Here is a 26,058-nt window from a genome sequence, read left to right as displayed (position 1 = left end):
GACAGACATTAGCTGGGCTTTTTGGAGGTGGGGAGTGTGTGTAAAGGGTGGGGGGGCGGCGGGTGGGGGGGGGGGGTGGGGGGGGGGAGGGCGGGGCGGCAATGCGTGTTCATTTGGGGCTTTCCGGTAGACCTGAGCTGATTTCTGTTTGGATAGGGAGGGAGGGAGAGGGCAGGCGGGTTGGGTCTGGGTTGCTGGCCACCTGTCTGGATGATATCTACTAGAGCGTTGGTTTGAATTTTTTCCTGCACGTAGAGGGGAGTGGGGACAGTGGAGCGGGTGATACAGAGTTAGGGGGTGGAGGGACAGAGGGGTTTAACAGAAAAATTAGAGTGCCATACGTGTCTTTATTGGTGTTGGGTTAGCACTGTCTGGGATGACCTGGATTTGATGCTCTGGGCTTGGGAGAGACAACAGACAGACAGAGCAAGCGAGAAGAGAGTGAGTGAGAGAGAGAGAGCGAGAGAGAGAGAGAGAGCGAGATGGAGCTCAGTGTGCCCCCACAGGCCCACTCAGGGTCATGTCTGGCAGTAGTGGTCCCCTCGCAGAGAGTTGGCTGGGTGGAGAGATGTGGTTGTAGCTCGGCATTAGTGCCGACGAAATGACAGTCTGAACCGGTCATGTTCAGTAGAGTGCTTTAGGGATAATTACAAGGAGAAGGACCATAATAAATGGGGGTTTTTTTTCTAAAATTGCGGCCAAAACATTGCATACACATTTTGTTTTCTTTAATAACTTACAATGGTTCTTAGCAGTATCTGTTATTGTTTAAACGTTGATATGTCTGTATGCTTTGAGTAGTTCATCAATTCATTGCATGAACCTATGAATTACATCATGTGCTTTAACTTGGTATTTTCCTATTCAACGATTTTGTGCCTTTCATTCGAACTTCCACCAAAATTAATTGAAATGGTCAAATCCACCCGGTGAAGCTGTTAGGGTTAGTTAATGAATTTTTAGGGAAAAAATTAGGAAAGCAAATCTGAATGATGATAACCTAATCACAAATAAGGTAAAAATATTTACGGTTCAGCTTGAAATGTTCATGTGGAGCAACATAATATGCGTAGTATTTTTTTAGTCATAATGTTAACCCGTGAAAATTGATAGGCTATTTATTGCCATGAACCGTACGACTTTGAAGCGCTGTTAGCTGCAGACTCCGCCTTCAAATGAGAACGCACCGCTGTTAGAAAAACAGGAATAAGATACTGTTGCTGTGTAATCTTTCCTGCCCCCCCCCCCCCCCCCCCCCCCCAGTGATACCAGTGAGCCTTGAAGCCCCAGCCAAAGAACAATACTCTTCAGTAGAAGAGGCGTTGTGGGCATCACCTGGAATGATAGAAGCATGAATCACATATTTCAACACAATGCAGCCTCTGCCTGGCCCCTGGGGGAACACGGTTTGATTTAACTTTCTTTCACGTCCTCCCACTTTTAACCCCTTGGTTGAGTCAAAACGCGGCCTCTTTTTGCCTGTGTAATGACACCAATAAGCCTGCCTCTGAGGGACAGGGTGTGTGTGTGTGTGTAGGTTGTGTGTGTGAGTGGTTAGGGAGTGTGTTGTGTTTATCTGTACGCGCAGTCACTTTGCACAACGAGCATTTGGCGAGTGTGTAAGTTCTCGGGATACAGGAGTTGAGGTGTGTGTGTGTGTGTGTGTAAAGGAAGCAGTCCCCAGGGTCCTCTCCTCTTCCCCGTTCACCCATTATGAAAGAAGAGCCTCAGAGACAGAGGGGCAGATGTGGAAGCTGTGACCTTTTTGGTGGTGGAGGGCTGGGGTGGAGTTAAAAGGGTTTGCCGATTTTTAAGTCCCCCTCACAGCCTCCACCCGAGCGGACGCATCGACAGATTGGTTAATGAGGGAGGGTGGAGACGCCAGGAAACACCTGATCTGCGTGTCCCCTGCACCTGAGAGCTGTACATACTCGAGAGAAGTGCCCTAATCCAGTAGGTGCTGGGGCGTGCCTTTTTAAAGTCGGGAGGGCATGTTGCTGAAGATGGACACGGTGTGCCTCACTGTTAATTTTCACTCTGTCAAAGTTATTGTTATATTTTAGATTTATTTTATTTTTAAGTGGGGCTTTAGCTTGACTTCTCCCCGGAGCCATCTGGCTACCAGGAATCAACCATGTTGGTCTCAGACTGTCCTTGCTCTTTTTTCTTACTTTCTTTTGTTCGCTCCCTCTCCTGCCCTCTTGCTCTCTGTGGAAAATCATGGGGATGAAAAGGCACATTTCTGAGTAATTTGGCTTGGCACTTGCCCAGCTCGGTCCTCCATCACGTGAGGAAGGGGTGTCTGTCAGACGTGAATAAGACCGAGACACGAATATGTCATACCTCACCCCCTCCGTTTCTTTCTCTGTTGGTTTCTTTATTGGTCATGTGTTTGATTAACCTTTTGTTGTTATTAGGAGTGGAGGTTTGGTTCCTTTTTTTTCAGAAAGCCTGTGGGTCTTGAGGTCTACGTTACTCCTTCAGCTGTCCCTAGGGAAGGTCTGAAATCTTTGTACGAAAGAGCCTCTATCCTCTCCAAACCCATGAGCTTGGAATAAGCCCAGACTTTATCTCCGGGGCTCAAAAAGTGTTATTGTTTTAAGTGGGATGAAACATAAAGAATTCTGGATGCAAAATAACCCAGTGTGGTCTTGAAAACACCCTTGCATCATGGTGTAAGGAAGGCCAAGTTCTCTGTTTTGTTGTTTCTGGCCTCCGTGTCTCTAATCTACTGTATGAGGACAGAAAGCTGGGCGGGGCCTAAGTGCTTCCTCGCTCTTCCGCCTCATTCCGTTGCCGTTGGTAGCGGTTACAGCGTCTCCAAGGGAGATCGGCCATGTTTCTACGGGCGTCAGCGGTTTCTGTCCCCGTTGCCAGTCACACTTCAGGATGTTTGATTCAGAAAAACACGAAGTGATCCTCTGTCTGTGTTTCTCGTTTGGTTTCTGTTAACCTCTCCACCCTGCCCAGGATCGTGTCACGTTTTGCAATCAATTACCGCAAAAAGACACTGGGCAAGGAAGAGTTTGATACACTGACGGATATTGACTGTGTGCTGATTTATGTAGGCACTCCACAGGGTGCGAAGAGCGGATTGTTTCTGGACAAATGTTATTTTAATTGGGGGGGGGGGGGTGGTTAGGTCAACTGCTGTTTTATTAGGTGTGAACCTGTATGCTTCAAACTGGAAATACAACTTAGCAGAAAAACTTGTTCAGAAAATAAGTCCTTTGTTCTCCGAGGCTTTTGACCCTGGGAACCCCTTTTTGTTGTAGCTTTGAATGTCTTATGTTCGAAACTCAATATATTTTAGAAGGCGATTGACGGTTGACTGGCCACCAGACATTTCAGTTAGTCCAGAGTCTGGCTTTTCTCAGAATGGTGTTTTCCAATCCAGACCGGAGGCATTTTGGATGGCCGTTCCCCTTACCAGGCCACAAGTTCAAGTGAGGAAATGCCCCAACACAACCCACACCCCCCGAACTGCCATTTCTGCCCTTCTGGTGAACAAGACATGGCAATTGGCAAGAAACCTCCTGGCATACACCGCCATTCAACCGTTTTAGAGACCCTTTTCGATGTGCAAGCAGGTACCATGCTGCAGGGTTTCCTGTGGGGCTGTTAGCGGCGGTGGGGTGAGGAAGACACTTGAGCTTTTTTTATTTTTTTACTGTGACGATAATTGAAGAAAAATCTTGAGGGATGCATTTTTTGTTAGTGTGACAAGTGTGGTTTCTAGCGTATTGTTGGAATTTTTTTGGACAAATCTAGGTAACATATTGTGGTGTTTATTATCATAAATATGTTGTGGATGGGAATAGAAAATAAATAAAAAATATTGGCTGCTTTTTGGTTCTCCAGCCACTGTGGCAGGTATATAAAAATATATCAGCCACACACCAATTACAGCATCAAACCCAAATAACAAATTAGCATATTACACAATTATTTACACTTAAAGAATAAATATACCATGTTACTTGTTACTATGTATATATCGCTAAATTCCCCAAAATCGTTTGAGCCAAGTCAAAGCCAAAATATCACAGATGAGACAAACACTTTTTGATGCACCTTAAAGGGCAGGAGGTTGTCGTGGTGATGAAGCCACCAGCGTGTGGGGAGAATGTCTTCTGCTGCCTCTCCCTAGCTTGAATCTGACTGTACTGTGGTGGTCTGACGTCTCTGCTATGCATTTTCACCTCAAACTGACCGCGAGAAATCAGTAAACAATTTATATACTGAAGAAACATTAACTCACAATCTTTCAGGTAACCTTGGTTACAAGAAGATTGATAACCCACTCCAACCACCTAGTTAGCCTGTTACCAGCTCTCACTAATCCTTCCCATCAACCTTCACTGCCAGAGAGGCTAGTATTAGCTTGTGTCACTGTTGAGTGTGGTAAAGGGAGACACGCGCACACACACACACACACACACACACACACACACACACACACACACACACACACACACACACTTCCATTATGAGGCCCCAGGCGCTCCACTTCCACTGTGCCTGTTCAGGTGACGATTGCGCCCTCGGAGGGGAGGAGGTGTGCTACCTCCCTCTCCTGAGAGGAGGGTGGAGGGAGAGGTGAGCCACAGAGAGACAGGACGCGAAGCCGAGGCAGCAGTGAGGAGAAACGCAGGGATCTCAGTAAAGGCAGGCAGGTAGGTGTCACCAAGGAAACGTGGACTCCCAACGCGTGCCTTGCTCTGTCTGGCTTTAGAAGTCCGGGCCTTCCCCTTGGCTGCCATGTCGACAGCACCGCAGCACACCACATCAGTCCAGACAGAGAGGAAAGAGTGACACTCGAAAAAGAGGAACAGGGTTGCAGGAAACTATGCTTTTTCCTCCCAACGTTAACACGACAACAACACAGAAACCAGACGTCGTGCCGAGCACTCAGACACGAGGCGCTAGCAACACGTTGAGGCCCGTACGCAACATAAGGGCCAAAGGTTGCTGGGGTTTCTCATAATGACTTCTCTCTCTCTGTTCTCTCTGTTCTCTCTCTCTCGTTCTCTCTCTCTCTCTCTCTCTCTCTCTCTCTGTTCTCACTTGCCCCCCCCCCACCCCCAGTCCGTCGCCTCTCTCTGCCAAGACGCTGCCCGGAATTCTATTTTCTCTCTACTCCATCTCTCACAAAGCGGAAGGTCGTCCGTAGTGTGGTGGTTGGTGTGGAGTGGATTATTGACCAGAGGGCTGCTCTTTACGTGCTCATGCTGTTTGCTTTGAACCGGTCCGGTTGCGCGTTCACGTTTCTCCGTGAGCTTGGGCGGAGGGGTCATGATGTCATCTTTTGGCGATTGCACAACACGGAAGGCCCCAGATGACCGTTGACCTACTTAATTGAAACCCTATCTAATTCCCTTCTGCCCTGCTATCTGAAACACAACTGCAGCAAATTCCAGAGGGCTTTGGCGAAGATGGGGGGTGGAGGGGGGGGGGCTGTTTGTTCTCTAAACTCTGACCTCCCCCCCAGTCCCTTTTCTCCACTGTCGTGACTCACCAGAGGTAGCAGGGATGAGTGGGAGATGGATGCTGATAGAAAGACAGAGCAAAGGTTACTGGGAAGGATGAAGCAGGACATCAACTGTTTTCTCCGTGAATGCCCCCCCCCCCCCCCCCCCCCACACTCTCTCTACGTCTTCTCTCAGTCTCCATGACAGCCCCCACCCCCCCACCCACCCCAGAGCGCTGCAGCCACGCAACCCTCACTTCAAGCGAGGCCCAAATCGTGTCGGGGACAGGGGCTGAGGAGGACGCGGCCCTTCCGAGAGTTTGCGGGGGTTCCTGTGCGTTGCGTTCGCCAGCGCAGGCCTCGTTTCTGTGCGTTTAGCATTTTCATGCAACGTGTTCCGCCTCGACAGGGATCCGGTGCGTTTCAGGCCTCCAACGGATGGATCGACCGCAGGCAGCCCTCCGCGACGCTAGAGCGGGGGGCGTGGTTTGTCTGGGGGCGGGGGGCAGTCAGTCGGCACATTTCACTCTTGCTCTTGAGTGTTCCAATCGAAATGGACAAACTATTTCGCTTTGCTCCTTGTATAAAAGTGACTCAGATGAATTGGTCAAATAACTAGTGGCCGACTGTCAGATGGAAGGTGAGTCAGATGAAGTGAAGGTGTAATGATTTTGCTAATTTAATTAATAACGTAGTACAGTTGTTGTTTTTTTTTGTCTCTCCTGATTATACCGTGCAACCCTTCCTTCTGGTGCTCTTTTCTAACCAAAACCTACGGCCATGGCCCAGTTTGGTGAGACTCTCGATTCTTAGAATTTCTGTGTTTTTTCCGGCGCTGACACAATTTAACGTCAGAGAGGAATCCGCTCATGAGTCACACTTGGTCTGAACACAAACGTGCAGGCCACATCACTGGCGCTCACTGGCAGCTGTCCATATGGGACAGAAAACGTATGGAAAAACACCGTCCGTTTTCCTCTGCGCCTGATTAAGAACTCCCAAAGTCCACGCCATGATTTGGCCGGAGGCAATCACTGCCGCTATTTGGGATAAAAATGTGATTGGTGATTCCTCAGAGGGCTTGCCACTTTTGCTGTGATCACAATGGTTGTGCGTGCATCCCTACTCAATAACCGCAGACCGCAAGGCTCCAGCCCACTGTGTCTGAGAGGTTATCTGCCAGTAGGAAATGTATGATAAAAAGACCAAATATAAAAAGGAGAGGAATCAAAACATTGCAATTCGGAGACCCCAGTGGAGTTGGAAGCGCCGTGGCGTGGCGAGCAGAAGGCTGTGTTTGCAGCTCAAGCGTGACGGAGAGTGTCTCCAGGTCCATTTTCAGAAAACACACACAGACTTGGAGAAACAGACGCAGAGATTCACACACACACACACACACCTCCTCTGCTTAGGGTGATGGTTCCCTTCAAGGCTGCTAAAATATCCACACACAGGACTGCTCAGACCTGCTGCATGGATTTAACTGGTCTCCATTTCTGTGGTTTTCTGTGGTTCTCTCTCTCTCTCTCACTCTCTCACTCTCTCACTCTCTCACTCTCTCACTCACTCACATCCCAGTTGTTTTTGCCTGTTTATACCTCATTGTGCTACTTTTGTAACCGTGTTTTTTTTTTTTGTTGAGAATGTGTGAGTATTCGTGAGCATATACTACTATACTTGTGAGATCCTGACGTCTTCTCCAGTATGTTAAACCATTGCTCGTCATGACATTTTGCCGGTCTGCACCTTGGCGTTAAGTTTAGGCCTGGGGTTAGTCTTGTTACGAGGTTCAGGTTAGGGTTCAAGGATTTATTTTAGTTTTCTGGTCCCAACAAGGACAGAAATGCACTGTGTTGTTGTTTTATGTTGGACAGTAAGAGTCCAGGACAGTAAGAGTCCAAAACACCACACCCCTAGCCATTGAATGACATTTTACAATGTCACATCTGAGTGTACTTGCAGGTGCACTTGACAAGGGAGTCATGATTGGACTTGGCTAACTCGCTATGTATTTCGCTAACTTGACAAGGGAGTCATGATTGGACTTGGCTAACTCGCTACGTAGTTCGCTAACTTGACAAGGGAGTCATGATTGGACTTGGCTAACTCGCTACGTAGTTCGCTAACTTGACAAGGGAGTCATGATTGGACTTGGCTAACTCGCTACGTAGTTTGCTAACTTGACAAGGGAGTCATGATTGGACTTGGCTAACTCGCTACGTAGTTTGCTAACTTGACAAAGGAGTCATGATTGGACTTGGCTAACTCGCTACGTAGTTCGCTAACTTGACAAGGGAGTCATGATTGGACTTGGCTAACTCGCTACGTAGTTCGCTAACTTGACAAGGGAGTCATGATTGGACTTGGCTAACTCGCTACGTAGTTTGCTAACTTGACAAGGGAGTCATGATTGGACTTGGCTAACTCGCTACGTAGTTTGCTAACTTGACAAAGGAGTCATGATTGGACTTGGCTAACTCGCTATGTAGTTCGCTAACTTGACAAGGGAGTCATGATTGGACTTGGCTAACTCGCTATGTAGTTCGCTAACTTGACAAGGGAGTCATGATTGGACTTGGCTAACTCGCTACGTAGTTCGCTAACTTGACAAGGGAGTCATGATTGGACTTGGCTAACTCGCTACGTAGTTTGCTAACTTGACAAGGGAGTCATGATTGGACTTGGCTAACTCGCTACGTAGTTTGCTAACTTGACAAAGGAGTCATGATTGGACTTGGCTAACTCGCTATGTAGTTCGCTAACTTGACAAGGGAGTAATGATTGGACTTGGTTAACTCGCTATGTAGTTCGCTAACTTGACAAGGGAGTCATGATTGGACTTGGCTAACTCGCTACGTAGTTTGCTAAATTTCTGCGCGTCTTTCGAGGAGTCTGACCAATGAGGTTCAAGTCGTGCAGCTTTTGTACATTTAGCCTGGCACTGAAGATGGCAGTCAAAGTGGCATGCATCTCGCTAGAGATTCCCTGAGGGGAAAGTGACTAGGGCGAGTGCTTAGCTTCTACTGTCTACTTTTCAAATAGAGTGCGGCCAGTGAGTGATTTAGACTTTTCTCCAGGCTCCCTCCCTGTCATTAAACTCTCCCATGTCGAGGAGCGAGCTGGTTCTGTGTGGGTGCCTAGCCTTGAGTGGCCCGGCTTTGCCAGGCCAGAACTCCCCACTACTGCCCCACCCCAGCACATTCTGCTTTGCCTGAAAGGGCATCCCAGGGCAGCCACCAGCCATCTGGTCACAGTTTAACTCGTGTCCAGGCAAGCCTGAAAATCAATCACACTTCCCTCACTTCGCTACCAATTATTAAACTATAAATCGATGAACTGAGCAGTGTGCTTTCTCTCGACAACACAGCCAACAATGTTTATGTCTGGTTCTGTACTCACAAAGCAAGCACCCGATGTCTTTTTATTCATTCTTAATCCTCTTTAGTCTACCTCTCCTTTTTTCATTTGTTCATCCTGATTTCCAGTAGATTCAGATACAAAAGCCATACGTGGTCTTAATGTAAGCTCAGGCATAAGGTTTGCGGTGTGCTTGCCGTTTTGGTCATTTTCCCGGGACTACTGTTGGGTGACACACCCACACTGAATGTTTTATCAATTACTAAACCTTAGAAAGATGAGTTAATGTATATTATGGTCTGCTGTCAATGACTCACTGTTGTTGAATATAGGGTAGGTGTGTGTATTTCAGTGTGTTGGGTATTTCTGCAATACACACGTGTGTACACATACAGGCATTTTTCCATCCCTCCCTCTAAATGCTTGTGGTTCAAGAGGCCTTGTTATCACGAGCTACAATCTACATGAATGATAAAATAACCTCATGGTACAACTTATGGTTTCCTGGCCCCCTATGCCTTCTTCCCCTCAGCGGAGTGACGCGTCAAGCTGCGAATTTTCACCCCGGCCTATGCGCGCGGGCATGAGGAAGGGCTGAGAGAGGGGCTAATTGCAGGGCGAGGGAGGCTGAGAAAATGAGATGGAACGGGACACACAAAGGTAACTGGAGAGAGAGAGAGAGAGAGAGAGAGAGAGAGGAGAGAGAGAGAGAGTGAAAATCAGTGGAGTAGAGCGAGGGAGAAATTGAGAGGGAGAGAGACCTGTGATATCTCCTATCAGCCCTGAGGGGTTGAAATCAGACACCTGCTTCAACCCCCCTCCTTTCTGGTTCTGTGCTGCACCACTTCTCCAGGCCACACCCACACCCTGGGGCCGCGGAGAGGGCAAGGCTTCCCACACTGTTATGTGGGTTCTTGGCAGTGGGCGGGGTTAATTAGTCGTCTCTGCCTTGGGGTTCGGGTTAGCCTCCTAGCTTAGCGGCAGCTGCTCTTTAGGGGATAGATGCCGTGCATTCATATCTCTGCTTCATCCAGACACCCCTGGCACGCACGCACGCGCGTGCATTGCGTGCGTGTGCAATCCGAAGGTTTTCTGAGGGGCCTTCTTGTTCAGCCAGCTGTCAGTCATGCACTGAGTTATGTGTTAATCAGAAATCTTTTGATTTTATTTCCAGCCGCACAGAAGCCACTGTGGCTGATATGGGTTCCGGTTTATCTTGGGGGTTGAACTTTGACCCTTGACCTTAATGCTTGAACGGTCAAGCCAGTCTGTGGTTTTGGTATTGTTTGTCTGTGCGGGGAGGTCCAAAGTAGGAAACTGGGTGCGTGTGTTTGTCTGTGCAGGAGAGGATACTTCCTGCTTTGCCCCAACCCCCCCCCCCCCCCCTTGGCAGGTTTTCTAAACTTCCCCCCAAGTAGACTGATGGGGTTCTGCTACCCGGCTAGCTAACTAATGTTACACAACACAAGGGGGCTTGTCATTATGAATGTTAAATTTTTGGAAGTGAACTTACATGGGGATGTTATTCAAATAATTCAGCATTTTATGCATAGAATAATTGATTATCAAAACTGTCACTAGGCGCAGCACTGTTGTTCATGTTTGTGTTTTTGCAGACCGTCGCAGAATAACCTCAACGGCATAGCCCACTTAGCATGTCAAAAACATCTGGGCCTTCAATACAATGGCATATCTTTTCTGCTGAGCAGACTATGATGATGAAATCCCATGTCAACAGGAAATTGTGATTGGTAAAAAGTTATTTCTATTTCTGTGTTAATGTTATTGTTGTTGCTATGGTGTAAGAGGGATAAATGTGTTAGTGCTGTTTATAGGTTAAATCTTTTTTAGTTGTAGGTGCTTCACTGGCAACAAGCAAGCAAAACTCCAAAGCGCTTTTCTGCGTTTGCCTGAAATTACTACAGACAGGCATAGAACACCACTTTAACACGATCTACTTTGGTGTTTCTAAAATAGCTATTGTTTAAAGTGTCTTTTTCATCTTCTATAAACTATTATTTTATTCTCCTATTGCTATTTTTTTAGGGATACGGTATCTGCTCACCAAGAATTCTGGAACTTACTGTATTTTGTGAACAGACCAATACAGCAGAAGTAAATTATACTGCTGAATTCAAATTTTCTCGTTCTAGATTGTTTTGAAGATCTTGAAACACGTGTCATAAATAAATCATTACATGAAGTAGTTATGGTGAAATACCCCTTTAATTAAACATTGAGGTTACTTTGGGTTTGGGCATTAATGCGTGTGGTTAGCTTATAGCGTTAGTCTAGGAAACGTGAAGAGTGAGTTTTTGGGTTCCAACGATGACAGAAAAACAAGCATGTGGGTGGGTGTGTGGGGTGTCTGTGTGGGTGTGAATGAATAGATGGTTTGGTTGTTTGGTTTAGGCTCTTTTTAACCTGTAGCTGCAGTGTTTTTTTCAGTTTTCGTTAGAGCAGCCAAACACACCCTGTTATGGGTGCCGGGGCTGGGTTTGCACACTCATTCTCATCGCTTAACAACCAGCTTAACACCATAAAAACAGTGCCTGTCTGAAAATGGCAACATATTGCCTTTGGGTCGTGGCTGTGGATGAAGGTTTTAGTTTCCAATGACCTTTAGGGATTATGTCACCTTAGTCACCTACCACCAATAGGTCGCTTCTTATCCCCCATCGCTATGAAATACCAAAGTTTCCCCTGGATATTAGCGAAGTGAAACAAGGCAGAGCTCATTGCTGCGACATTTAGCTTTGATGTCCTGATCTCATCGCTGCCACAAAATGGTGGAAACCCTCTTGCTTTTTGGGGATTTTATCTAACATAAATCAAACTGGTGATTCAATTGCCAGACTGGTGGCCAGTCCCCTCCCACCCCCCGGCTGGCTGACAGACTTGACCTCTAACCCTTGTCTGTCGTCAGAGGTGTAGTGCAGGGGGATACAGACCAACGCCTATCATGACCCCAAGCCCCCTGGCTTATGACGGGGTTAGTGGTCCGTGGGGTGGGTGGGGCATGGGGTGTGGTGGAGTTGAGGTCATGGTGTCTGAGAGACGGGACATTGGTGGCAAGAGATCAGAGGTGAGAAGCCGTGGCTCTGGCTGTTTTTAACGATTAGGATGCACTTTGATTAGCTGTGGAGGGTGGAGAACGGGGTGGGTGTATTCTGTGGAGGGTGGAGAACGGGGTGGCTGTATTCTGTGGAGGGTGGAGAACAGGTTGGGTGTATTCTGTGGAGGGTGGAGAACGGGGATGGGTGTATTCTGTGGAGGGTGGAGAACGGGGTGGGCGTATTCTGTGGAGGGAGGAGAACGGGGTGGGCGTATTCTGTGGAGGGAGGGGGACGGGGGTATTCTGTGGAGGGTGGAGAACAGGGGTGGGTGTATTCTGTGGAGGGTGGAGAACAGGGGTGGGTGTATTCTGTGGAGGGTGGAGAACAGGGGTGGGTGTATTCTGTGGAGGGTGGAGAACAGGGGTGGGTGTATTCTGTGGAGGGTGGAGAACAGGGGTGGGTGTATTCTGTGGAGGGTGGAGAACAGGGGTGGGTGTATTCTGTGGAGGGTGGAGAACGGGGTGGCTGTATTCTGTGGAGGGTGGAGAACGGGGTGGGTGTATTCTGTGGAGGGTGGAGAACGGGGTGGCTGTATTCTGTGGAGGGTGGAGAACGGGGTGGCTGTATTCTGTGGAGGGTGGAGAACGGGGTGGGCGTATTCTGTGGAGGGAGGAGAACGGGGTGGGCGTATTCTGTGGAGGGAGGGGGACGGGGGTATTCTGTGGAGGGTGGAGAACAGGGGTGGGTGTATTCTGTGGAGGGTGGAGAACAGGGGTGGGTGTATTCTGTGGAGGGTGGAGAACAGGGGTGGGTGTATTCTGTGGAGGGTGGAGAACGGGGTGGGTGTATTCTGTGGAGGGTGGAGAACGGGGTGGCTGTATTCTGTGGAGGGTGGAGAACGGGGTGGGTGTATTCTGTGGAGGGTGGAGAACGGGGTGGCTGTATTCTGTGGAGGGTGGAGAACGGGGTGGCTGTATTCTGTGGAGGGTGGAGAACGGGGTGGCTGTATTCTGTGGAGGGTGGAGAACGGGGTGGCTGTATTCTGTGGAGGGTGGAGAACGGGGGGGGTGTATTCTGTGGAGGGTGGAGAACAGGGGTGGGTGTATTCTGTGGAGGGTGGAGAACGGGTGGCTGTATTCTGTGGAGGGTGGAGAACGGGGTGGCTGTATTCTGTGGAGGGTGGAGAACGGGTTGGGTGTATTCTGTGGAGGGTGGAGAACGGGTTGGGTGTATTCTGTGGAGGGTGGAGAACGGGGTGGCTGTATTCTGTGGAGGGTGGAGAACGGGGTGGCTGTATTCTGTGGAGGGTGGAGAACGGGGTGGGTGTATTCTGTGGAGGGTGGAGAACAGGTTGGGTGTATTCTGTGGAGAGGGGGTGGGTGTATTCTGTGGAGGGTGGAGAACGGGGTGGGTGTATTCTGTGGAGAGGGGGGTGGGTGTATTCTGTGGAGGGTGGAGAACGGGGTGGCTGTATTCTGTGGAGGGTGGAGAACGGGTTGGGTGTATTCTGTGGAGAGGGGGGTGGGTGTATTCTGTGGAGGGTGGAGAGGGGGGTGGGTGTATTCTGTGGAGAGGGGGGTGGGTGTATTCTGTGGAGGGTGGAGAGGGGGGTGGGTGTATTCTGTGGAGAGGGGGGTGGGTGTATTCTGTGGAGGGTGGAGAGGGGGGGTGGATGCATCCTTTGGTCCCCGTATTTAATTGTAATTATCCAGATTTTAACCAGCCTGGTTAAAATCAGAAAGATTTAAATCTCAGAAAGATTAACCAATCCGTTCACTTATTGTTAATAATCGGTGGTTCTGGCGGTCATGTATTCTTATAATTTTTTTTATTAATGACACAACCGCAGTAGTTTTCTAGTTGTGCTGGATACAGACCTGGGACATGTTTCTGGGAGAGAATCCCGGCTGCTTTCATTACCGTCACACTACCGTCACACTACCGTCAAATGTCATTCAATTACCGTCACACCATTTTTATTCTTATGTGCGGCACGGTTGTATCTCACAGAAACCTAGAATATACCGTAGTCAAACAGTCTCTGCTAGAAGCCTGGTGGAGCTCCGGCTTCACTTGGTCTCCAGTCATCTGGGGAAAGTGTTGTTCTGAAGTGGCCGGCGTGATTCACGACTCCATGCCGTGCGCTTCTCTGACACAGCTTTTTAACGCTCCCCATTCTGTGTTGCGTGCGTGCGTGCGTGCGGGCGTGAAAGAGAGAGATGTTTGTTTTTAATGAGGACCGCATTTCTTTAGTCATTGTCTGTCTGCTCCCTGTTCAGCCTTTAAAATCAGGGGGAAGTTCTCGAACAAAACCCATTGTTGACCTTGAGTGTCACTGTACATGTATGTGTTGTGTCTGCATGCGTGTTGGTGTGCTCTTGCATGTCTGCTTGAGGTCATGCACTTTTGGAGTTGTGGGGGAAGTACAGCCGGAACAGTTGACACACTGACATCTGTGACCTATTGACCTCCTTTACGTACAGTCGATTCGCTGTCTAATCTCCTCGGTAACCCACCACACTGCGTAGACGGTCTGGCAGAAGGCTGAAGTCAAGATTGGATGATAAGCTGAAGAAGGTTCAGTGTTGACCGCTTATTGCAGGCTTGAAGCTGATACTGTCAAATGCGACGGCCAGTTGGGAATCCTATAAAAATCACAGATTTGCATGCAGGTTTCTTAACGGGGCAGTTGGTTGCTTCAGTGATCTCAAACTGCTGTAACTTTCCATTAGATGAATGCATCGCTCTGATCATTATCGTTTTCATATACTTGCTATGTCCAGGTGGGTGTTTTGGCCCACAAAGAGTTGGTGACTTCACTTTCACTTCCTGTTGGAAAAGAGAGCTAGAACTTCCTCTTATTATCAAGGCCTAGCTAGGTTTTCATATGGAACTATCTACTTCTTTACTTGACTAGCTGTTTTAAACTACCAACAGAAATATTCCCAGGGGCACCAGCCTATGGTAGCGGAGCCAGCTGCATGCCAACAGTCCTATTCAAAACGGTTCTATTTATTTTGTATTCTAGTCAGAATCCTTTGGTCATTCTATGGGATGTTGCATTCTGTCTCCAGAAAGCGCTTTCCACACTCATTGTACTGCTTGTCAGTGCAATGTAGCAGCTCTGTGTTAGGTGGAGTATGAACTACAGAACATCAACACTTGAAGCTGAATAAACCGGTTGTGGTGATCATGAAGAGGAAAAGACCGAGGGAAGAGCATGAGGGAGGAAGGAAGCCAATAGAGGGATAGCTCAGCGGATCGAGAGAAACTGATTGAACAGTTAGAACAGAGCTTCCTGTTCCTCCAGCTGCCCCCCCCCCCCCCCTCTATATAGGGTCAAATGTCACCAACGGACCAAAGATATTTTGTCCTCCTCAAGCTGCCTGTTTGGCTGCCCTTGTCCAGACAGAAGAAGACATTGTGCCTCGACGTTCAGTAGCTGACACTCTGCGGGTCACCAAGCGTTTTGATTGACAGCTGACTATTTTTAATCCCAGGGTACTGTTGGGCCGCTGAAGCCAGCAAGTGGACCCATCTGGCTGAAGGCAGACAGCCAGACGGAGATACTGACAGGGCTGAGAGAGAGAGCGAGAGGGAGCTTGTTTAAATGATGTTCACTTTTCTGAGACATATCGAAGAAGACTTGACTCTAGATTTTTTTTGCTGTGTAACCTTGCAGATATTGATAGCAAGGTAATATTCGCCACACAAGCCACCCTGGAGTTTTGCAACTGTTCTAAGTCTCTAGAACTGAATCCTGCGTGGTACGTGAATTCACAAATTATTTTGCAAACTACCATCATCTATCTTGTTTTATTCCCTCTCTCTCGCAATGTAAACAAGCCCTTAGACTGACAGGCAGAGAGATGATTGGACAGACCAGCATTGACTGACAGGACAGACCAGCAAAGACTGACAGGACAGACCAGCAAAGACTGACAGGACACATTAGAAAGATAGGCAGACTAGAAATTGTCTGATAGACAAGAGGGGGACAGATGAATAAGAAATGGAGACTGACAGGCAACCAAGAAAGCCATACAGACAGACACGGACGGACGGACGGACGAGAGACACGGACGGACGGACGGACGAGGGACACGGACGGACGGACGGACGAGGGACACGGACGGACGGACGGACGAGGGACACGGACGGACGAGGGACACGGACGGATGGACGGACGAGGGACACGGACGGACGGACGGATGGACGGACGAGGGACACGGACGGACGGACGGACGGATGGACGGACGAGGGACACGGACGGACGGACGGACGGACGAGGGACACGGACGGACGGACGGACGGACGAGGGGGACGGACGGACGGACGGACGAGAGACACGGACGGACGGACGGGAGACACGGACGGACGGACACGGACGGATGGACGGACGGACGAGAGGGACGGACGGACACGGACGGACGAGAGGGACGGACGAGAGGGACGGACGGACGAGAGGGATGGACGGACGGACAAGAGACACGGACGGACGAGAAACACGGGCAGACTGATGAGAGTGAGAGACGGATTGAGTGACGAGACACAGACTACATCCATAGACAGACGAGATGCCGAACAAGACAGTCAGACAGAAAACTTCCTCTCAACCAGCAGCAATATTTTATTAGCCCCAGTGTGTCAGGAGAGAACAGTAAGATGGAATGGTGTCTTCTTCACTGGCCTAGATTGGTTTTGGACATTTAGATTGGTTTTGGACCCCTCATTTTGCAGATTAAATGACTGCATGTTCCCCTTTTTGTCTAGCCCTCTTCTCTTTTATGCTTAGATTGCTAAGGTCACCAGGCATATGTCAAGATTGCGCTTTTATAAGCAATCAAGCAAATAAAGATTTCCTGTTTTTCTCTAACTGTGTGCTTTTGCAGGCTCTGGTGCTGATTGTTGCTAGTGTTTGCCGTCCGCACAGAGGTGTGAGGAAACGCCAGTGGGTTTTCGTGGAACTCAGTTTTCACACATACCACTCAACTGGGTTGGCCAGAGACACCATCTGTAAGCCACTTTGTCTCAAAGGAAAAAAAGAAAGCTGAAAATCTCTGTCAATCTGCTTCATGTTTAAAATTCCCCTCTTACACCATTTTTAATAGCCTAAGTGTCTTGTTTTTGTGGTTTTTGAGAGTATTTCTGGAGTAGGATTCTATTATTTTTTGATTTCTCACAAGGCTGTTAGTGCATGCCCTTTCACTGGTAGCTGGCCAGAGCTTGATGGTGATATTTAGACCAGGGGCTACGGTGATATTTAGACAAGCGCCTACGGTGATATTTGGACCAGGGGCTACAGTGATATTTGGACCAGCGCCTACGGTGATATTTGGACCAGCGCCTACGGTGATATTTGGACCAGCGCCTACGGTGATATTTGGACCAGCGCCTACGGTGATATTTGGACCAGCGCCTACGGTGATATTTGGACCAGCGCCTACGGTGATATTTAGATGTATATTTCTAAATGTTGATATGTATGAATACAAAGGGATACTAAAGACATTATCTACTTTAACCACACTTTAATTGTTTGCTTTCAGCTCACATGGTGATAGGTTTACTTTAGGTTATTGTTTGTTACAGCTATCAGTCAGCTTGCTTATCATTTTTAGCATTTGTTTTTGCGTTGACATGAGTCAAAACACAGCAAAGCAGAGCAAGGTATTCATAATAACAGGTTACAACTAGCTGGAACAAGCCATCCACGATTAACCACATGCCAGTTTCGTGTTATTGTTGCTATAGCGATGTGTACACCGTCGATTCACACAAACCCTTTTGTTGTTACCCGTTGGTGGTAGGAGAACGAAGAGGAGGAGTGAGGCCAATTAGGAGCAAAAAGAGGGGGAGTAGATGGAGGGGAGTAAGAGTAAAAGTGTAGAGGAGTAAGAGTGAGGAGGATTGAATGGGGTGAGGAGAGAGGAGTAAATGAGGAGAAGAGAGGAGCAGGAGTAGAAGGTTGCCTTGAATCCATTACCCAGTGGGGCATCAGCGTTTCTCTGTGGGAACCTCATTGATCTGCTTCCACTGTAATTATTCCACTTCCACACTCTTCTCCATCTCGGTCTCTTGTCATTCTCTCCGTCCGTTTCACTCCCTCACGTTTTCTCTCTTCTCGCTCTCCCTGCTTTCTTCATCTCTCCCTCTGTCTCTTCTCTCTGTCTTCACCTGCTTTTTCCCCACCTCTGTGTCTCTGTCTCTCAATTAAATTGCTTTATTGGGAGGAAAAACATTGTGGAAGTATTTCCAAAGCATCAATGTACACAATATACATAGTTTATTTTAGGACAAATACATTTTTGTGAGATAAGAACATATACTAACAATAATATGTAATAGCAGAAATACGAATAATAGAATCATAGCTGAATAATACCAATACAAATTAATACATTTGATTGTATAATCCGGAACGATAACAAACAAGAATATAATATCATCGTCTCTCTCTCTCCCTCCATCTCTCCATCTCTCTCCGTCTCTCTGTCCGTCTCTCACTCCCCCTCTCTCTCTGCCCCCTCTGTCCGTCTCTCTGCCCCCCCCCCCTTCTCTCTATTTGTGAATGTAACAGTCATAATAGACTGTTATTGGTGTTGCTACATGCTCAGATAACACAACCTGTGATATCACCCAACCAGGTCCCAAAACTGACACCTGTGTGCGTGTGTGTGTTGGTTGCGAGCAATATTGTATCCCAGATGACTTCTCTGTATGTCAAAATAAAATGTGTCACCCATAGAAGCGGACAAACACACGCACAGCTGTGTGTGTGTTAAACAGCGAAGCGCTGTCCCTGTGCAGGGCTCTGCATTACAGGGAAGATGGGTGGATGGATGAGGAAAGAAAGTGGAGCTCCGATACCATTGATTTTTCTATTTTAGCCTCCTCGCTGCTCCCATCACAACGCCCCGTGGGCCTCTGTGTGTGTGTGTGTGTGTGTGTGTGTGTGTGTGTGTGTGTGTGCGTGTGTGTGCAAGCTTCTCCGCGCTTCAAGGTTGTCCGTCTGTCGGCGTGGTGTGTTAGCTCTGGGGAGCAGCCTCTCCTCGGGGTTTGTCGCGGTGCTAACACTTCTGCTAGCACCGCCATTTTCTCCAGTGCTGTGGTAAAAATAAGAAAAACAATGTCTGACAAGAATAGGGGCCTGTTTTATTTCTATGGTGTCACTGATGTAAAGCAAACAGATATCAGTTTTGTATATCCCTGCTATGACACTGGGGTGAAAGTCATTCGCTTGAGGAGTATGACTTGGCGTGCATTAAAGTCATTTGCATGAGGACGTTTTTCTGAGACTGCTTTGCGGCCTATGTTTGCTGAAATGAATAGGCCTGAGATGAATAGGGATGAAGTGTCACGATATCACTGTTGGTTTCTGTACGCCGAAAACCTTTCTCTAGCTGCAAAGCTATATGGTGGATTTCAGAGATCACCTGGGTTTGTCTCTGTCTGTCTGTCACTCTGTCTGTCACTCTGTCTGTCACTCTGTCTGTCACTCTGTCTGTCACTCTGTCTGTCACTCTGTCACTCTGTCTGTCACTCTGTCACTCTCTCTGTCACTCTGTCACTCTCTCTGTCACTCTCTCACTCTCTCACTCTCTCACTCTCTCTGTCTCTCACTCTCTCTGTCTCTCACTCTCTCTGTCTCTCACTCTCTCACTCTCTCTCTGTCTCTCACTCTCTCTGTCTCTCACTCTCTCACTCTCTCTCTGTCTCTCACTCTCTCTGTCTCTCACTCTCTCTGTCTCTCACTCTCTCTGTCTCTCACTCTCTCTGTCTCTCACTCTCTCTGTCTCTCACTCTCTCTGTCTCTCACTCTCTCTGTCTCTCACTCTCTCACTCTCTCTGTCTCTCACTCTCTCACTCTCTCTGTCTCTCACTCTCTCTGTCTCTCACTCTCTCACTCTCTCTGTCTCTCACTCTCTCACTCTCTCTGTCTCTCACTCTCTCTGTCTCTCACTCTCTCACTCTCTCTGTCACTCTGTCTGTCTCTTTGTGGTTATACATGTCCCTTCACACCACTTGCCTGTGTTTGAACACTGCGTCACATGGCCACACTGCCAAGGCCGCTACCTGAATCTAACTGTGTGTGTGTGTGATGATGCAGGTGTGATTACTTGCTTCTAATCTGAGGTGTGTGTGTGTGTGTGTATGTAATAGTTGATAACTGGCCTCGTGTTCTCTCTGTTCTCTCTTTGCAGGAAGTTTGGGGAGAGGCCTCAACCACAGCGTCTAACAAGGTGAGCAAACTCACACAACTCACCCCCTTTTCATCTCTCCACACATACAAGTCATTTATACAATGTGTCACGGTTAATAACAGATATCCGCCTCATTTTAACCTGGTTATGTGATTGACTGCATGGGACTGCTTCTAGTTTTATTGGTCCTGTCATAGTAAGGGGTTAGGGTTGTGGTTAGGGATGAGATCTTTCATGTTTGTAATTTGTGTGTGTGTTTTATAAAGAGGTGGAGGTTTACGCTATGGAGAGGTGGAGGTTTACGCTATGGAGAGGTGGAGGTTTACGCTATGGAGAGGTGGAGGTTTACGCTATGGAGAGGTGGAGGTTTACGCTATGGAGAGGTGGAGGTTTGCGCTATGGAGAGGTGGAGGTTTGCGCTATGGAGAGGTGGAGGTTTACGGTTCCTTCCTTGGTGATGTAAATGAGGCTGCTGGAAAAATCAAGGCCCTTTGGCAGTCAGGAGAAAGGAGTACCTGACCATGACCGCTTTCCAGTCTGTGGCTTTCCAGTCTGTGGCTTTCCAGTCTGTGGCTTTCCAGTCTGTGGCTTTCCAGTCTGTGGCTTTCCAGTCTGTGGCTTTCCAGTCTGTGGCTTTCCAGTCTGTGGCTTTCCAGTCTGTGTTTTCCCAAACATGACCAAACCGGGATCATTGAGCCTTTGGGTTACCTTGGGTTTGTGTGTATGTATGCCGCTCCCAGGGGAAAATTAGGGATTGCACATCTCTGGAACACGCATGCGTAGTGACCCCTACCTGCTGATTTCGTCCCATCTCCGTTCACTGGCTGCCAGTCCTTCAACTTTCACTGTCCTCATAAGCAGCCAGAATTTTTTTTTTACACCCTTTACTTGTTACCGATGCTCTGTAATGAAGACACAACCTAAAAGCCCTTCAGGGGCTCCACTGTCCGCCAGGCTGTTTTAGCTGAGAGACTGTCTGGTACAGGACACAATAGGCTATTGGAGAGACTGTCTGGTACAGGACACTGTAGGCTACTGGAGAGACTGTCTGGTACAGGACACTGTAGGCTACTGGAGAGACTGTCTGGTACAGGACACTGTAGGCTACTGTAGAGACTGTCTGGTACAGGACACTGTAGATTGCTGGTATAGAACAGCAGATTGCTGGAGAGACTGTCTGGTATTGAACACAGTAGATTGATGGAGAGACTGTCTGGTATTGAACACAGTAGATTGATGGAGAGACTGTCTGGTATTGAACACAGTAGATTGATGGAGAGACTGTCTGGTAAAGAACACAGTAGATTGCTGGAGAGACTGTCTGGTATAGAACACAGTAGATCGCTGGAGAGACGGTATGGCTGGAGGGGTAACCCTGTATCTGACCATATTTTCTTTTTTAATTGTTAAGGTCTATAATGTTGCTTTGCAGACTGTATTTTACTGGAGTATGTAGGTACATGAGCAGAGGGCCTATGTCCCAAATATAGCATTTCAGTCAGTCATATTTCATGCCGTTTAGAAAGGGCTCAGAGAGTTAGATTTTCTGTCCCATGACAGACCATGTCACTTCCATCTTCATCCAGAGTCCGCTGAAACAGGCGTTTTTGCTCGTTCACTCTTTCTCTTAATTTTCTCTTTAGCTTTACATTTTATTCGTCTTATTTGCAGTTTCTAATGGTTATTTTTAAGAGGCACCGCCTGCCTGCGGCATGGTTAACCGATGGGTTGGGACCAATCGTCTTTTTACTATCCTGGAATCTACGAGTGTGTTGTTTTGACTTTAGCATGGTATTTACAGCCGCTTCTATGGCTGGACAAGAGGGGCGGCGCTTCGAGTGCTGCAGAAGTATACAACTTGCGCTGCTACAGGAAAACGATGGCCGTTGTGAATTTCTCTGGAGAGATTGTTTCCTAACGGATTACTTTAGGAATGAAGTGCCTACTCTAATCAAACTACAGCGATCTCTGTGTATGCCACTCGGGGAAACCGGCAACTGGAGTGTTTTCATTTTGAACCCTGACGGCTGGATGAGGCCCCTGGTCGTCTCGCTGGGTCAATGGCGAATGGTTCTCGGACGTCAAGCGGTTGTTTCTGGGGCCTATGGAGAGAGCCCTTCTCGGCCTGTGAGTGGACTGGGGCCAGTGTCGGGGGCTGCTGGCTCACTCCGTCCAACCGCTTGCAGGTCTGGGATAGAGCTACGGCAAGACCACAGGAATGGAAACGGGAGATCCATTCCAGGAAGCTTGATGGTGCGGTATATCGTGTTTCCTGTGACATAACTCCTGTTTTACCCTCTGGCTGTGGTAAAGGATAGTACTTCACTGTCTCCACACACCCAGATCAAACCCATGGAAATGGATTTGATTGTTGTCCACTTGGGATCAAATGACATGAACCACAGCTTCGAACATTTGAAACTGGATTTTTGGTTGCTGATTTATTCGCTGTTAGCCTCAAAGGAACCTGCTCTTATTTCCTGTCCTCTGCCATCCACAGATCTTGGCATTGAACTCTTCTGCCAGCTCCTGGCTTTTTGCAAGTGTCTACACGATTACCACAAATCCATGGTGGTAACGTTTGTAGACAATTTTGACACCTTTTGGAAGCAAAAGACTTTATAGATATGACACCCTTCACCCCGAAACACCTAGGAGCCTAATCAAGTGGATGTGACTATACATAAGGTTTGCACATCAAACTCCTTTCGTATAATCGTATATTTCCTAATCCTTCTTGTGTTTCTCTGAGATTGGCTTTAAACCTGGTGGGCTAAATAATCTGTATTTACCAGCCATTGTCTTGCAATACCCTGAAATGACTTAGAAACCCGTTTCTAGAAATCCTGTATATGTTGTGAAAGGACCTAAGCACGGCCCTTCAAAACGAAGCGTGGCGGCGGAAAAAGGGGCGTTTCCAGAGTCAAATCGCAGTTCTCTCGGGTTGTTTGTGTTCCCAGCAACCCTCAAACATTCCAAAATCAAAAAACCCTTCCCTCGAACGGGACGGCTCACCTAAAGGCCAAACGAAAAACCACGGCCACGGCATCTCCGGTTCAGGGGGACAAACCGGCGGCGTCACCGCGTGCCTTGCACCTCCATTTCAGAAGCCTCTCCAGCACACTGACAGCACCCCCGTTTTACAGGGGCCAGCAGACGAGTAATCACTTCCCAAGGTGTCCCCGGTTCGCCCTGATCTCCCCCTTACTCACGCTTTCTGAGAAGCCACTGCGGGGTCATAAGCCTCGCCCCCATGCCTGTCCTGTCACCATACTGACAACCCACGTGTTTTTCGAAAGATCGCGAGGGGCTTGGCATCTCACACCTCAAGTCGTGTGAAAGGTTTGTGAAAGTAGGATTTCATTTTGGCAGCTCAGTCCAACCCAGATGTCTCTATCTTATCCGATACTACGTTATCAAAGAAAACAACTGGCGCCGATGTTGCGCGAGATCGTTTCAAAGATTTCAGAGCAGATGGGGGGTGGGTGGAAGTGTTGCTGTTTTTATAAACATTGTTTAATATAACCTTGTTAGTCTCTCTGTCTTCATTCCTGAAGAATTTGAATTGCTAGCCTTAACCTTTAACTTGGGAAACAACTGTCATCATAGCTGTCTTGTTGGCCTCATTTATAGTATTTGAAGTGATCATCCTTGGAGATTTATACCTCGACTGGGCAACTGAAGGCTAGAACATGTTTGGACTGGAATACTTTTAAACAATTAAACGTGTATTTATAAAGCCTGTCTGAAAAGTGAAAAACAGACTATTTTGCAAATACACATGAGTGCCAAAACTGTAAAAAAATCCTGAAAAACAGTGCCTCTCTACCACAGCAGATTGTTTTGGAATCTGAATTTATTACTGATGAACATGATATTGTTGATTCCTTCAGTCACCACTTCATTGTAGCAGGTTGTCTTTATGATAAAACATCTTTGCCTACCCCAGATGAAAGAAGAATAAATGAAAATAGAGAAAATAATTTCACAGAACCTGTTCACGGCAAAATAAGTTGAAGATACTTTGCTAGCTTCCGTCATTAGTAGATCAAGGGGCTGATAAACATGATGCATGTCTTCTGGCCAGTGGTGCTCCTTTCACTGAGCTCCAAGACATGTTCAAGCTTACTGGGGTCATTCCTAGTTTTAGAGAGAAAGAGAGAAAGTTTGGAAAAACGCCCATATGTTGTCACCGCACAACGTCGCTAGAAATTAATGGATGTGGGGGGGCTGAGCCTCGTTTTTGGGGGTCTGGGCATACTCCCCAAAACACGTTTTCATCATGTATTTTTAGAGTCACAGCGGATGTTAAAGCCCCTCTAAAATAGGCCTAGTGACATCCCTATCACTACATAATGGTGGGAAACCTAATGAACTAGACCAGTGTTTCCCAATCCTGGTCCTGGGGACCCAAAGGGGTGCACGTTTTTGTCCTAGCACTCGCACACCTGATTCAAATGTTGCCCCACCACTCACATACTTGACTGATGTGATCAACCTATCATCAAGCCTTTCATTTGACACAGGTGTGTGAGTGCTAGGGCAAAAACAAAAACGCGCACTTCCTTGGGTCATGAGGTCCGGGATTGGGAAACACTGAATAGACAATTATCGCCCTATATCTGAACTGTCTAGCCTTTCTAAAGTCTGTGAATCTTTGGTAAGCATACAATTTCACTCTGTCTTATTGGAAAATTGCTTTTTCCAATAACTTTGAACTGGGCATTGTTCTATTGCAGCAACAACATTAGTTGTTAATGATATTGCTATAACTCTGGATGGTAAATCACCTGGTGTGTACTTTATGCTTTTTATACAACTGATCGCTCAATCTTGCTATAGACATTGAGCTTATTAGGTCTGGCTATGGACATTTACCTGGTTAGATGACAAGCTCTCTTTTAAAACACAGTTAGATTTCTTTTTTTTATATATAGAACCGAGTCATGTCTGTCGTCTCAGCATAGAATTGAAGTTGTGCTGGCCACATTTATATTGGATTATGGGGATGTGCTATACATGGTGAATAGGAGAATAGCAAGGACACGTAAGGCGGAAATGTATTTCGCAGCCTGAGGGCAATTTATTAACCACCAAAACAAGGGAAAACGCATAACGCAACTGAAACAGACCAGTAATCAAATAAAACGCCGGGACGAAAACCGAACAGTCCAGTGAAGCGTTCAGTGCTGGAAGGGGGACTGGAGTGGAGAGCCTGACGGGCATTGGGGGAGACAGGCGGTGGGGGTGTGATGGGGGGGGGTGTGGGTGGTGTTGCTGTCCGAGGTGCTGAGCCCCTGGGAACCCTCTGGTGGCGTCACGACACCCCTGCTTCCACATCAGGATTTAAACCTCTGGATCGTTGGACCGGATTGGTGCAGACTTTTGTACACGTCATTGTCTCTTCGAAGCTAATTGGCTGGGACCCTGGAAGAGCCTGACACCCGGTCGATGTTTGTGTATAGGGCTGTCTTGAAGGAAGCTCCTAACCCTATCTCCCCTCAAAAATGTGTTAGGGGAACAGAAATTGTCAGCTGTTAAGGCTTGCTAGTAGTAAAGGTACCACGGGTTTATGCAGAGTTTGATTAAAACTCTTTGGACCATCGTGTCCCACGCTAATGGGATGTCTTGCAGTGCAAACTTAAGTTCGAAGGATTGGTGCCTGTAAGGCAGTTCAGATGTCTGGTACTTGATCTTTTCACTTGGAGCTGTGATTGATTTTCTTAATGGGTGTGTTTCCTACCTATGCATTTTTGTGTGTATGTATGTATGTATATAATATATATCTATATATCTTTGTTTGTAACAAAAATGTAAGTGTTGTTTGCATTTTCTACAGCCTTGTGAGGAGAAGGGGAAATTGAGACACACTGTCCTGATTCCCTTAGTGTTTCATTAGGGAATAATTTTTTGCCCTGCCCCCTTTGAACGTGCCCCTTGTGCGATCATCCATGCCTACCCATAAACCTTG

General features: G+C 47.6%; 1 protein-coding gene across 4 annotated transcripts in view; it reads left to right on the top strand.

Moving 5' to 3' along the window:
* rbpjb (recombination signal binding protein for immunoglobulin kappa J region b) overlaps positions 1–26,058 on the top strand; it is a 41,992-nt gene that overhangs the window by 1,686 nt on the left and 14,248 nt on the right. For 2 of the 4 annotated variants that reach the window (XM_029117389.2, XM_029117388.2), the window contains one exon: positions 20,088–20,126. In XM_029117389.2, the coding sequence (XP_028973222.1) occupies positions 20,088–20,126 (39 nt within the window). Of the gene's footprint in view, positions 1–16,967; positions 17,345–20,087; positions 20,127–26,058 lie in introns of those variants that run through there. The other 2 variants (XM_034290592.1, XM_029117390.2) reach the window with 2 other exon arrangements.

This window comes from Esox lucius, chromosome 24, assembly GCF_011004845.1.
Source record: "Esox lucius isolate fEsoLuc1 chromosome 24, fEsoLuc1.pri, whole genome shotgun sequence".
NCBI lineage: Eukaryota > Metazoa > Chordata > Actinopteri > Esociformes > Esocidae > Esox > Esox lucius.
The sequence above is the reverse complement of the archived record's forward strand: the minus strand, read 5'-3'. Positions and strand labels throughout refer to the sequence as shown.